Source organism: Nicotiana tomentosiformis, chromosome 4, assembly GCF_000390325.3.
Source record: "Nicotiana tomentosiformis chromosome 4, ASM39032v3, whole genome shotgun sequence".
NCBI classification, from domain to species: domain Eukaryota; kingdom Viridiplantae; phylum Streptophyta; class Magnoliopsida; order Solanales; family Solanaceae; genus Nicotiana; species Nicotiana tomentosiformis.
Genome location: NC_090815.1, coordinates 75,022,402 through 75,034,157, shown reverse-complemented (window position 1 = coordinate 75,034,157; position 11,756 = coordinate 75,022,402). Strand labels below are relative to the sequence as shown.

The 11,756-nt window shown below is 40.8% G+C and overlaps 1 protein-coding gene across 1 annotated transcript; it reads left to right on the top strand.

The window, feature by feature from the left end:
• Positions 1–10,746: 10,746 nt before the first annotated feature.
• LOC138909954 (uncharacterized) lies at positions 10,747–11,118 on the top strand. Its single transcript, XM_070201170.1, has one exon. It carries the CDS (start codon positions 10,747–10,749, stop codon positions 11,116–11,118), a length of 372 nt encoding a protein of 123 aa, XP_070057271.1.
• Positions 11,119–11,756: the final 638 nt, after the last annotated feature.

The window sequence follows — 11,756 nt, the reverse complement described above, 5'->3', positions numbered from 1 at the left end:
TTTTTTGGGTGGTGGCTGGTAATATAATCATTCATCATCCTGCAAAGGAATTCCTGACAGTAGTTTCCTCTTGGGAGATGTTCCAACAACCATATATGTAACAAAATTTTGCACCCTTGAAAGTATCCAGCCTCATGCTTGCATCGGTCCAGGCATGGTACATTTTTTCTAATATCATGGGAACAATAGTGTAGGTTTGTCCCAAAATTCCTTATATCATGGTTTTAGCAACCATGGCTAGTCGAGTATGATTTTTCCCTCCTTGCATCAGGAAGATCAGCAACCCAAAGAAACATACTATGAAGACATATACCTGAAGATGAATCCATCCAATAGAAGTGATGGCCAATTATTCATGATACAACCGGTATGATTTGCTATGTCCATATCGTTCATATAGAAAGTTGAATGGAATGTAAGATTTCTTCAGATAGCTTAATTCATCATTCTTTGTGATCTCGAACATTTTTAGAAAGCCATGGGGTATACGATTTTAGGGCACCAACAAACCCAGACTATCCTAGGGGAGTCTAACAAAACATCCAATTTCCTCCAAAAGAGGGGTCATCTCCAAGTTTCCGAATCGAAAGACCACCCTCTTCTTGTCCCAAAAGATAGTGTCAGCCTCGATCAGTTCCCTGCTTGTCTGAATGTCCATCGGGGATGGCAATACCCAGTATCCTTCTTGAATAATTCTTGTTACATTGTGGGAGGTCATTCCACCAATCCATCAACTTGGGTGAAATGTTATGGACCATACCGAACCTAGAAACGTCGTTGTAACGATTCAACTGATTGTTTTGTGTATTGTAACCCCTTCCCCCCATTTATCACTTCTTCTAAGTTCATATGTGTTTATGTGACTTACTGAGTCGTCGGTTTGGTTTTGGGGATGATTCGGAGTGAATTGAGACACTTAGTCCCAAAGTTTGAGGCTTAAATTGTTAGAGTTAAATGGAGTTTGACTTTTGTGTAGATGACTCTTGAATGGCGTTATGATGGTTCCAACAGCTTTGTGTGGTGATTTTACACTTAGGCGTATGTCCAGATATTGATTTGGAGGTCCGTAGGATGGTTTGATGATTTCTGGCGAAAGATAAAAAGTTGAAGGTCTGGAAGATTGAGAGATTTGATCGAGAGTTGAATTTGTTGATACCGTAAAAAACTTTTGGTTCTGAGAATGGGAGTAGGTCCTCTGTGTCATTTATGACTTGTGTGCAAAATTTGAGGTCAATCGCAGCTGGTTTGATATGATACGGCATTAGTTTTAGAAGTTGGAAGTTCAATAGATTCATTAGGCTGGAATTGGGGTGCGATTCATGATTTTGATGTTGTTTGATGAGATTTTAGGCTGCGACTAAGTTTATATCATGTTTTAGGACCCGTTTGAATGTTTGGACGGGGTCCCGGGGGCCTAGGGTGTGATTCAGATGAAGTTTGGCTTCATTTTTGTCTTAAGGAAATCTTGATCTAATATCTGGTGTACTCTTCTTTGCCTTCATGACACAGGGGCCGTGTTTACGTGGTGTTATTGATGGCAGGTGAGGTTTGCTTTTCGCATTCGCAACACAAGGGTCGCATTCACAAAGGTCGAGGAGGTTGTGCATCGTGATCAGGAGCAGGGAGCCGCGTTAGCGTAGAAGGAAGGCCAGCTTGGGGGCATCAGACATTTAGCCTTCAAATTTGCGGGAGAGGTATCGCGTTCATGTAGGCATGGGATCGACGGTCATCGTGTTTGTGAAGGAGGAATTTGGCCGTTGAGGAGATTTGTGCTTCGAGAACGCGAGGCATCTTCTGCGTTCGCGAAGAGGAAAGAACTGGGCAGACTGGTTAAAAAAACCCAAATCGAGGGTTAGAGTATTATTTCATATTTTGAGTTGTAGAGCTCGATTTTGGGCGATGTTGGATGGGAATTTCAAGATTTGGATTGAGGTAAGTGTTTTTGACTCGGATTTGTTATTATTTCATTATTCCATATTTGTTTTTAGCATCTAATTAGTTAATTAAAATAAAAAATAAGGGATTTTGTGGAAACGTTTCAAAAATGAAAAATGGAGGTTTGGAGGTCGGATTTAAATGATTTTGGTATGGTTGGACTCATAATCGAATGGGTGTTCTGAATTTGTGAATTTTGTCGGCTTTTGTGGTGCGGGCCGAGGTTTGAAGTTGTTTGTGACTAGATTTGAGTCATTCAGAGGTCGATTCGCGAGGCTAGGGCTTGTTGGAGCAGTGTGTTGCGCGTTTTGAGGTATGTGACATTTCTAAACTTATAATTGAGGATATTTATCCCTGGAAAATGTGTTATTTGTGTTGTGTTGGGGTAATGCACATGCTAGGTGAAGGGCGTGTGGGCGTGCACCATGGTAATCATGATCCGGTTGATTCTTTTGTATTGTGTTGTTATCAAGTCTTGTTCTATCCATAAAATACTTACTTTTTAGAGTAATTGAATTGTGATTCATGGTAGAAATCATGTTTAGGATATGTGCTTATTCTGTTGAGACCTAGTGTGGTTATTTCTGCTGTTTTAAGTTATCTGCGTTAACTACAGTAATGTACTCAGTCATGATCCTTCATTTGCATATCATATCTTAGTCTCTATTATCATTTACTGTTACATCACATGTTATTATTGTTTGGGCTGAGTAGTACGAGATTGTGAGCTTTGAGACATGAGAGATTGATAACTGAGGTGGGCCTGATAGCTAGGTTGTGAGTGTTATTGTGGATCGGGCTGCACACCACAACAAGCCTTATTGGCTTATTTATTATTGTGGATCGGGCTGCACACTGCAGCAAGCCTTATAGGCTTTAAATTAGCTCTTGGGCAGGATTGCCCCTCTATAATCTGGCATACTAGTAGTGAACACAATCATAGTGATATATTTATATGTACTTTGGTGAGGGGGATTGATGCCAGGCATACGTACAATGCTGGGTGATCATGTGTGAATTGTGTGGGCATTTCGCAAACAAATTGAGTATTTCGGAGAGAGTGAGTACTTGGGGATATCATCGTGAAATCATACATTTGAGATGCATATTTTACATGTAGTTATAGAGATGTACCATTACACATGCTAGCTATACTTAACATGTTCTTATCAGTGTTGGTCTTTAATTATGAACTTGAAAGCATGTCTAAATTTTTGTACCCTGAACGAGCTGATTGTAGAAATTTGTCTGAGCTCTTTATTGTCATTGTCATTATTATACCTGTATTGTCATTATATTGGTTCTGACTTTATCCTTCTAAGCTCGTCACTTCTTTCATCCCAAGGTTAGTTCTATTACTTATTGAGTACATGGGCTTGGTTGTACTCATATTATACAGTGCATTTTGTTTGCAGATCCAAGTACATCTAAATGTGGTGATTGCTAGGTTTGTGCTAGTACCTACTCGGAGACTTCGAGGTAGATTATATGTTGTCCGCAGACCTTGACTCTGTTTTCTTTATTTCCTTCAGTACTTTTCTATTACTTAGAAAGTTGTATTAGAGCTTTTGGTTTATGTGGATATTTAGTAGTGCTCATGTACTCATTGACACTAGATTTTGGGGTGGTTGCAATAGCATTTCAGTTATTTTTATCAGATGCTTATGAGATTTTCTACTGTTGAGCTTATTGAAACATGTTTTATTCAAATGCTTAGTTGTTATGTGACTGTCGGCTTGCCTAGCAAGTTTGTTAGGCGCCATCATGACGGGCTGGGATTTTGGGTCGTGATAAGTTGGTATCAGAGCACTAGGTTGCTTAGGTCTCACGAGTCATGAGCATGTTTTGTAGAGTATTACGGATCGGTACAGAGATGTTTGTACTTATCTTCGAGAGGCTAACGAACCATTAAGAAACTTCACTTTCTTGTACTCTTGCCGTGTGGATTTGTTGATTCCGGAATATGAATTTCTATTTTTCTATTCACTCACAGATGGTGAGGACATGTATGACCGGATCAAGCAGAGGGCCACCACTACCACCAACTAGGACCGTGAGAGGCCGAGACCGTAGTAGAGGCTGAGGTGTGGCTCGTACTACAAATAGAGTGGCACTTGTGGAACCACTAGTTGCTCTAGCTGAGGAGCAGATACCAGATGTTGTTGAGTCAGTTGGACCACTCAGGCACCGACTCTGCCCCTTGTGATCCCAGGCCTTCAGGAGGCCTTAGCCCAAATTTTTACTATGTGCACGAGCTTGGCTCAGGCTATCTCAATTCCTGTTGCACCAACCACTTCTCAGGCCGGGGCAGGTAGGTTAGGGACTCCAGAAACTGGGGGTACAACTAGCTCAGCCGGTTGCTACTGCTCGGGCCCAGGTTGTCCCACCTATGAGTAGTGAGGAGCAGAAGAGATTAGAGCGATTTGGGAGGCTTTAGCCTCTAAAGTTCAATGGGGTAGAGTCTGAGGATGATCAGGATTTTATAGACAGGTGCCAACGGAACCTTCGCAAAATGGGTATCTTGGAGACTAGTGGGGTTATATTTACTACATTTGAACTAACAGGGGAAGCCGATAGATGGTGGGATCCCTATGATTTGAGCAGGCCAGCCGGCGCTGCACTACTTATGTGGCATGAGTTATCAGTTCTTTAGAAGTTTGTTCAACAGACTTACAGGGAGGAGTTGTGAAGGCAGCTTGAGTAGCTACGCCAAGAGGGTATGACAGTGGCTCAGTATGCGATGATCGAGATTGCTAGGCGCTTGGAGTCGGTTCGCATGCTTGAGTGCGAGGAGCGGGAGGGCAAGAGGCCCTGTGTTTCAGGTGGTTTCAGTGGTACATCATTTGAAGGTTAGTCCCACCACAGCAAGGGTCATCCTTATTGGCCCGCTAAGATGGTTCGTCTGGTTCATCGTGGTGCATTAGCTAGTAATGGTTCATACAATGCTCGTTCGGGTCAGTTATCTTTCAATGCCCTCCCAACTCAGAGTTCATCTTGTGCTCCATCAGTTTAGGATTCGTTAGTACATAGTTCCTCTACTGGCTATTTTGGTTCTCAGGGTTCGATTTAGTCCCCGCCGTCATCTTTGGATCGAGGTGGCTTTCAGTGTGGAGAGTTGGAGCATGTGAAGAGGTATTGGTCCCTTTTTATGGGAGGTCCAGTTTAGCAGAGAGGTCAGGCTATGAGTTCTGCACAAGTTACTTCACCACCTTCTTAGCCAGCTCGGTATGGGACTCAAGTAGTTCGAGGTCACCCTAGAGGGGGAGGTCGATCAGGTGGTGGTCAGGCTCGATGTTATGCTTTTCACGCCAGGTTAGAGGGAGTGTCTTCAGACACAGTGATCACATTTATTTTTCCAGTGTGCCATAGAGATGTTTCTGTATTAATTGACCCCGGTTCCACTTATTCCCTTTGTATCATCGTAATTTGCTTGTTATTTGGGTATGCCACGTGATTCCTTAGCTATGCATGTTCATGTATCTACACTGGTGGGTGATTCTATTATTATGGACCATGTGTATCGATCGTGTGTGGTAACTATTAGGGAATTGAAGATGATAGTTGATCTTTGACTGCTTAGTATGGTTGATTTTTACGTGATTCAAGACATGGATTGGTTGTCACCATGTCACACTATTCTGGACTGTCACGCTAAGATCGTGACGTTTGTAATGAGGGATTTCCTAGGGTTAAGAGGAGATGTTACCTGGATTATGTTCCCAGTAGAGTGATTTCATACTTGAATGCTCAACGGATGGTTGAGAAGTGATGCTTGGCATATTTGGCCTTTGTGAGGGATGTTAGTGTTGATACTCCTACCGTTGAGTCTATTCCAGTAGTGAGAGACTTTCCGGATGTGTTTCTTGCAGACCTGTTGGGCATGCCACCCGATAGGGACATTAGATTTTTGTAGTGATCTGGTGCAGGTCACTCTGCCCATCTCTATTCCTCCGTATCGTATGGCACTAGTAGAGTTGAAGGAATTGAAAGAACAACTCCATGAGCCACTTGATAAGGGGTTCATTTGGCCTAATGTGTCGCCTTGGGGTGCACCGGTTCTATTTTTGAAGAAGAAGGATAGTACTATGCGGATGTGCATTGATTACATGTAGTTGAACATAGTCACAATTAAGAACAAGTACCCAATACCACGCATTGATGACTTACTTGACCAGCTTTAGGGAGCTAGAGTGTTTTCGAAGATTGATTTGAGGTATGGGTATCACCAGCTGAAGATTCGGGAATCAGATATTCTAAAGACGGCATTCGGGAGCCGTTATGGTCACTACGAGTTTCTTGTGATATTTTTTGGGCTGACCAATGCCCCAGCAACATTTATGCATCTGATGAACAATGTATTCCATCCATATCTTGATTCTTTTGTCATAGTATTCATTGATGATATACTGGTGTACTCACGCAGCCAGGAGGATCATGAGCAACATCTGAGGATTGTACTCCAGATATTGAGGGAGAATAAGCTATATGCTAAATTTGCCAAGTGTGAGTTTTGGCATGATTTTGTGGCATTCTTGGGGCATGTGGTGTCCAATGAGGGGATCAACGTGGATCCGAATAAGATTGGGGCAGTTCAGAGTTGGCCCAGATCGTCTTCAACCACTAAGATTTGAAGTTTTCTTGGCCTGGCCGGATATTATAGTTTATTATGAGGCTTCTCGGATTGGTATCGGGTGTGTCTTAATTTGTAAGGGTAGGGTGATTGCTTATGCCCTATAACAAGAACTACCCCATTCATAACTTAGAGTTGGTAGCCATTGTTCATGCATTGAAACTTTGGAGTCACTACCTTTACTGTGTGTCTTGTGGGGTATTCACAGAACATCAGAGTCTACAACACTTGTTTAAGCAGAAGGATCTAAACTTGAGGCAGCGAAGGTGGTTGGAGCTGTTAAAGGACTATGATATCACAATTTTGTATCATCCTGGGAAGGCTAATGTGGTGGCCGATGCCTTGAGCAGAAAGGCTGTGAGTCTAGGTAGCCTTGTATATATTCCAGTTGGAGAGAGACTGCTAGCACCAGATGTTCAGGCTTTGGCCAATTAGTTTATGAGGTTAGATGTTTCGGAGCCTATTCGGGTTCTTACTTGCGTGGTTTCAAATGGTAGGCTATATTCTCACGTTTTAATCGATTATTACATTCCAATTTACTGCACTTTAGTTGAGTTTAAGCTTTAATCGCTAGCGTTTTGCACTAATTGTGTGTTTTATGCCTTGTAGGAGTGATTCCGAGCTATGTAGATGTTATGGAATGAATTCAAGTGATTTTGAGCTTTAAAGTCTGAGTAAAATCTCAAGGTATTAAGAAGGGATCGTGTTCGGGGATCAACGGATGATATTGGAACAAAACAAAGAATCGAGCAGACATATTGCACAATTTCTAGTAAAATCCACATAACGTTTCTCTTGGAACTCCGTTTGGGCTCCACAATATATTTTTGGAAAGTTAATGCAAAGGGCTATAACTATTATGTTTTACGTGTTTTAAAATTCCCAACAGAACAGGGTGAAAAGTGCGCGGCAAGTGCACGGCCGCGCATTGACCCCGCAAATAGGGCAGAATAGTGTGAAAAGTGCGCGGCCAGGTGCATGGGCACACTTCCAGGTGCGCGGCCGCACACGTCCAACTCTAGAAAAGTGTCCTTTTTCGTGTAGGAGAAGGTGTATTTGTTGATCCCGACCCTACTTGGTATATATACATAGAAAAATGGTATTTTGAGGACTTTTGACACATCTAAGACCTAAGGAGGCTAAGGAGAAGTTGGAGAATGAAGAGCACACAGAATCCATCATTCAATACCAACTCAAGACAAGGGTTTGGATTGTTTTATGTTTTTTCTTTACTTTAAACTTAATTGTGATGAATTACTCCATGTCTATGGAGTAATTCTTCCTTAGGGATTGATGGATTTGGTGTTTTGAGAATTGTTTGTGGATATTAACTCTAGTTTTATGTATTGAATCATTTTGGGTGTTTTTATTGTTGCATATATGTTCACATGTTTATATAATCGAAAGAGGCATAATTTGTGATGTTTTGCATTATCTTGTTGGTTGAATTCGTTGATTCTTCTTAATAATCGAAAGAGGCTAGTTGAATTATTGTTTAGACATAGTTAGGAGAATAATCGAAAGAGGATCTCCTAAAGATTAACCCGCTACGAATTCTTACATATCTTCACTGAGCTTAACTTAGTTTATATTGTGAGATTGAGACTTAATCGAGAGATGAGTTTTTACTGAACGTTCGAACTAATAATAGAGTGAATTCGAGAGACTCACTTGAAACATAGAGTGAAGTAACTAGAGTTAATTCCCAAATAAGTATCTTGCGCATATCCAATCAACCCCTATTTTCTCATATTGATATCTTCTTTCTTACGCTTGTTGCGATTTTCATTAGCCAATAGTTTAGACTTTTATTAAATTTTAGTTTTAATTCACACAACTCTAAATTGTTGATCATCTTGGATAGCAATTAAAACTAGAAGATACGAAAACACTGTTTAAATCCAATCCATGTGGATACGATATTTTCTATACTATATTCGACTAGCGAGCATAATTCTAGTGTTGTGTTTTTAGCTCATCAAATTTTGGCGTCGTTGCCGGAGATTGGCAATCAATAGTGTTTGAAATAGTTTGTAGTGCTAATTCAGGAATTTTTCTTTTTCTTTTCATTTTATTTTTATATTTTTACATTTTGGTGTTCTTTGACTGTGCGCAGGCTACAAGTTAGATTGGTGCTTGACCCGATCATCTGGGAAAGAATTGCAACTATACGAACCAGAAATTGAGAAACATCTGCGATAGTTGAGGAAGGAAAGAAATCTCTCTGAGAATATAGAAATGGCTGGGCAATCCTCAACCAAAGAATAAATGGAGGGAGATGATATAATGTTGATTTGGCTGCGAGAGAGGCAGTCCAACTTAGAGAGAAGGCTGCAAGAGATGATGAAGAAGTAGCACTCTGAGATGCACAAATTGCTTACGAGGAGGAGAGAGCTCGAAGAATAGATAAGAATCAGCCCGTGGGTGCAGAGCAGTTCGGAAACGTAGCTCCCGGTGAAGGGAGACCACTTGGTGATTATGCTAGACCAGTTTACAACCAAGGTTTATCCAGTAGGAGACCACCTCAAGGGTTACTTCAAACCTTCCAAAATAATTGTGTCTTCAGAGGAAAGATTCATGAAGATCCAGACAATCATCTAATGGACTTCGAAGAGATCATGAACACCTTTCAATACAATGGTATGTCACAAGATGCAATGTACTTAAGGGCATTTCCCTTCACTATGAAAGATGATGCAAAGCACTAGCTTCGAAACTTGCCCCAGGGATCAATTAGAACATGGGAGGAGATGACCTCAAAGTTTCTTGCTAAATATTTCTCCTCAGCTAAAATGGGCAAGTTTAGAAGAGAAATCCACAACTTCTAGCAGAATGAGACTGAAATTGTGTTTGAAGCTTGGGAGAGGTTTAAGGAGATAGTGCGAAAGTGTCAACACAGCGGAATAGAACTCTGGATACAACTCCAAGATTTTTGGGATGGATTGACACCAACTTCATGCAGAACATTGAGCAATGCAGCTGGAGGTCTGTTAATGAAGAAAACTCCAGAGGAGATAGTCACTATTCTAGATGAGTTATCTGAAGATGCAAATCAGTGGCCCCCAGAGATTGTTGGAAGAAGAAGATCAATTGGTGTTTAGTAAGTTGATACTAACACATCGGTGTAGGTACAACTTGATGCCATGGCAAAAGAAATAAGGAAGCTAACCTTAGCTTCAATACATAATGAGCCTCATGTAGCATGTGACATATGTGGAAGAGGAAACCCTACTCATGAGTGTCAAGCTTCAGTGGAGGAAGTTAATGCTGCGGGTAATTACAATTTCAATGCAATGGGTCAGAAGCAACCCGGTTTTTCATGGAGTTCACCTGGGGGTACAACATATTCATGGAAACAAAATAACTCTAAATTTCAAGGAGCTCCTAGTTTTGTGAATCAGTAGAGGCCGTAGTTTCAACCTCAACAGCCAATTCAGTCTGGGTTAGAAGATCTAATGAAATCCTACATTGTCAAGACTGATGAAAGATTAGATGCTCATGGGGAATCTTTTAAAGAACTTAGAACAGGTTTGCGTAACTTGGAGAGACAAGTGGGACAAATTGTAACTGTATTATCTTAGAGAATCCCAGGTACTCTCCATGCTGATACTGAAAAGAATCCCAAAGAAACAGTAAATGTTGTGACCTTGTGAAGCGAACAAGTGTTGAAGGATCCCACTCCAATTCAAAAAGAAGCTGCGCCTAAAAAAGAAAGTGGGAAGGAGCTGAAAATTGAAGATAATGATAAAAAGACTGAGAAGAAGAAAGGCAAGAAGGGAGTTGAGAAAAATAAAAAGGAGGAAACTTCAAGAAGGGAGGACACTAATAAAGAGAGCAAGCACATGCATGCTCTACCTTTTCCTCAAAAGCTCTATAGAGAAAAGCTAGACAAGTAGTTTGAGAGATTTTTAGACATGCTAATACAGGTTAATGTAAACCTGCCATTCACTGATGTTCTCTCACAAATGCCAGCTTATGTAAAGTTCTTGAAGGAGATCCTTACAAAGAAGAGCAATATAGAAGAGACCTCAGTGGTCAAGCTCACAGAGCATTGTAGTGCAATATTGCAAAATAAACTCCCACAAAAGTGTGGAGATCCAGGGAGTTTTACTATCCCTTGCTCTTTGGGAACTCTTAACTTTGATAAATCTTTATGTGACTCTGGTGCCTCAACTAATCTAATGCCATTGTCTATTTACAAGAAACTGGAGAAGGAGATTGGAGAGATAAGGTCGGTGCCAATATCTTTGCAGTTGGCAGACCAAACGACTATAACACCCGAAGGGATAGTAGAAGATGTTTTGGTGCGGGTGGATAAGTTCGTATTTCCTGTAGATTTCATAGTGGTGAATATGGAGGAGAACAAGGAGGTTCCCCTCATCCTAGGAAGACCATTTTTAGAAATGGGTAGAGCTATACTGGATATACATGATAGAAAACGCATGCTTAGAGTGGGTGAGGAGACAGTGACGTTTGAGATGAATGTAGCAACTAGGGTGAAAAAGGAGAAGCCAGCTGCAAGTGTTGAGTGGAAGGTGAAGAGTTCAAAATAGAAGACTCCAGTGATTGATAAAGACAAGTGTGGGGTATACCCCAAGAAGGCTGAGAAAACGTTGTTTGTATGTATGTGTGCACTAGTTCGGGCCTGTGGAATGGAGCCCGACTTTGATTCAAACCACGACTAGAGATTCAGGGAAGTTTCCTCTACTTTATGCTTTTTAATTGTGTGTCATGGGGATATACCACAACTTAAAGTGTGGAGTGGGGGATATTTGTATGTTGTATGTATATGTGTTAGTTTTTATTTTTAGTAGTTAGAAATATTGAAAATCCATAAAAACATTTAAATTTTTTGTCTTTTCCCAATAATGGATATCATTCGACGGGTTTCTTGAGGGAATTAAGTCAAAATAAAAAGACAAAAAGATTTTCATTTGTAGTTAGTGTATGAATTCCCCCTTGGTTTTTCTTTGTGTCAGTGTTCTTTTCCAAGGGTTTTATTTGAACCGAGTGTAGTTAGTTTTTGTTTTTAGGGGTAGAGAAACCTTGTGCTATGAATTGAATTGAAGACAATGTCTCTTGACTTTATTAAGCCTTGAGAATAGTGAGTGCATTGGGTTTGGCGCTTAGGCTCAGTTTTTGACTCTTGTATAAGTACATTAAACTGTATGATCTTAACTTTGCTTGACTG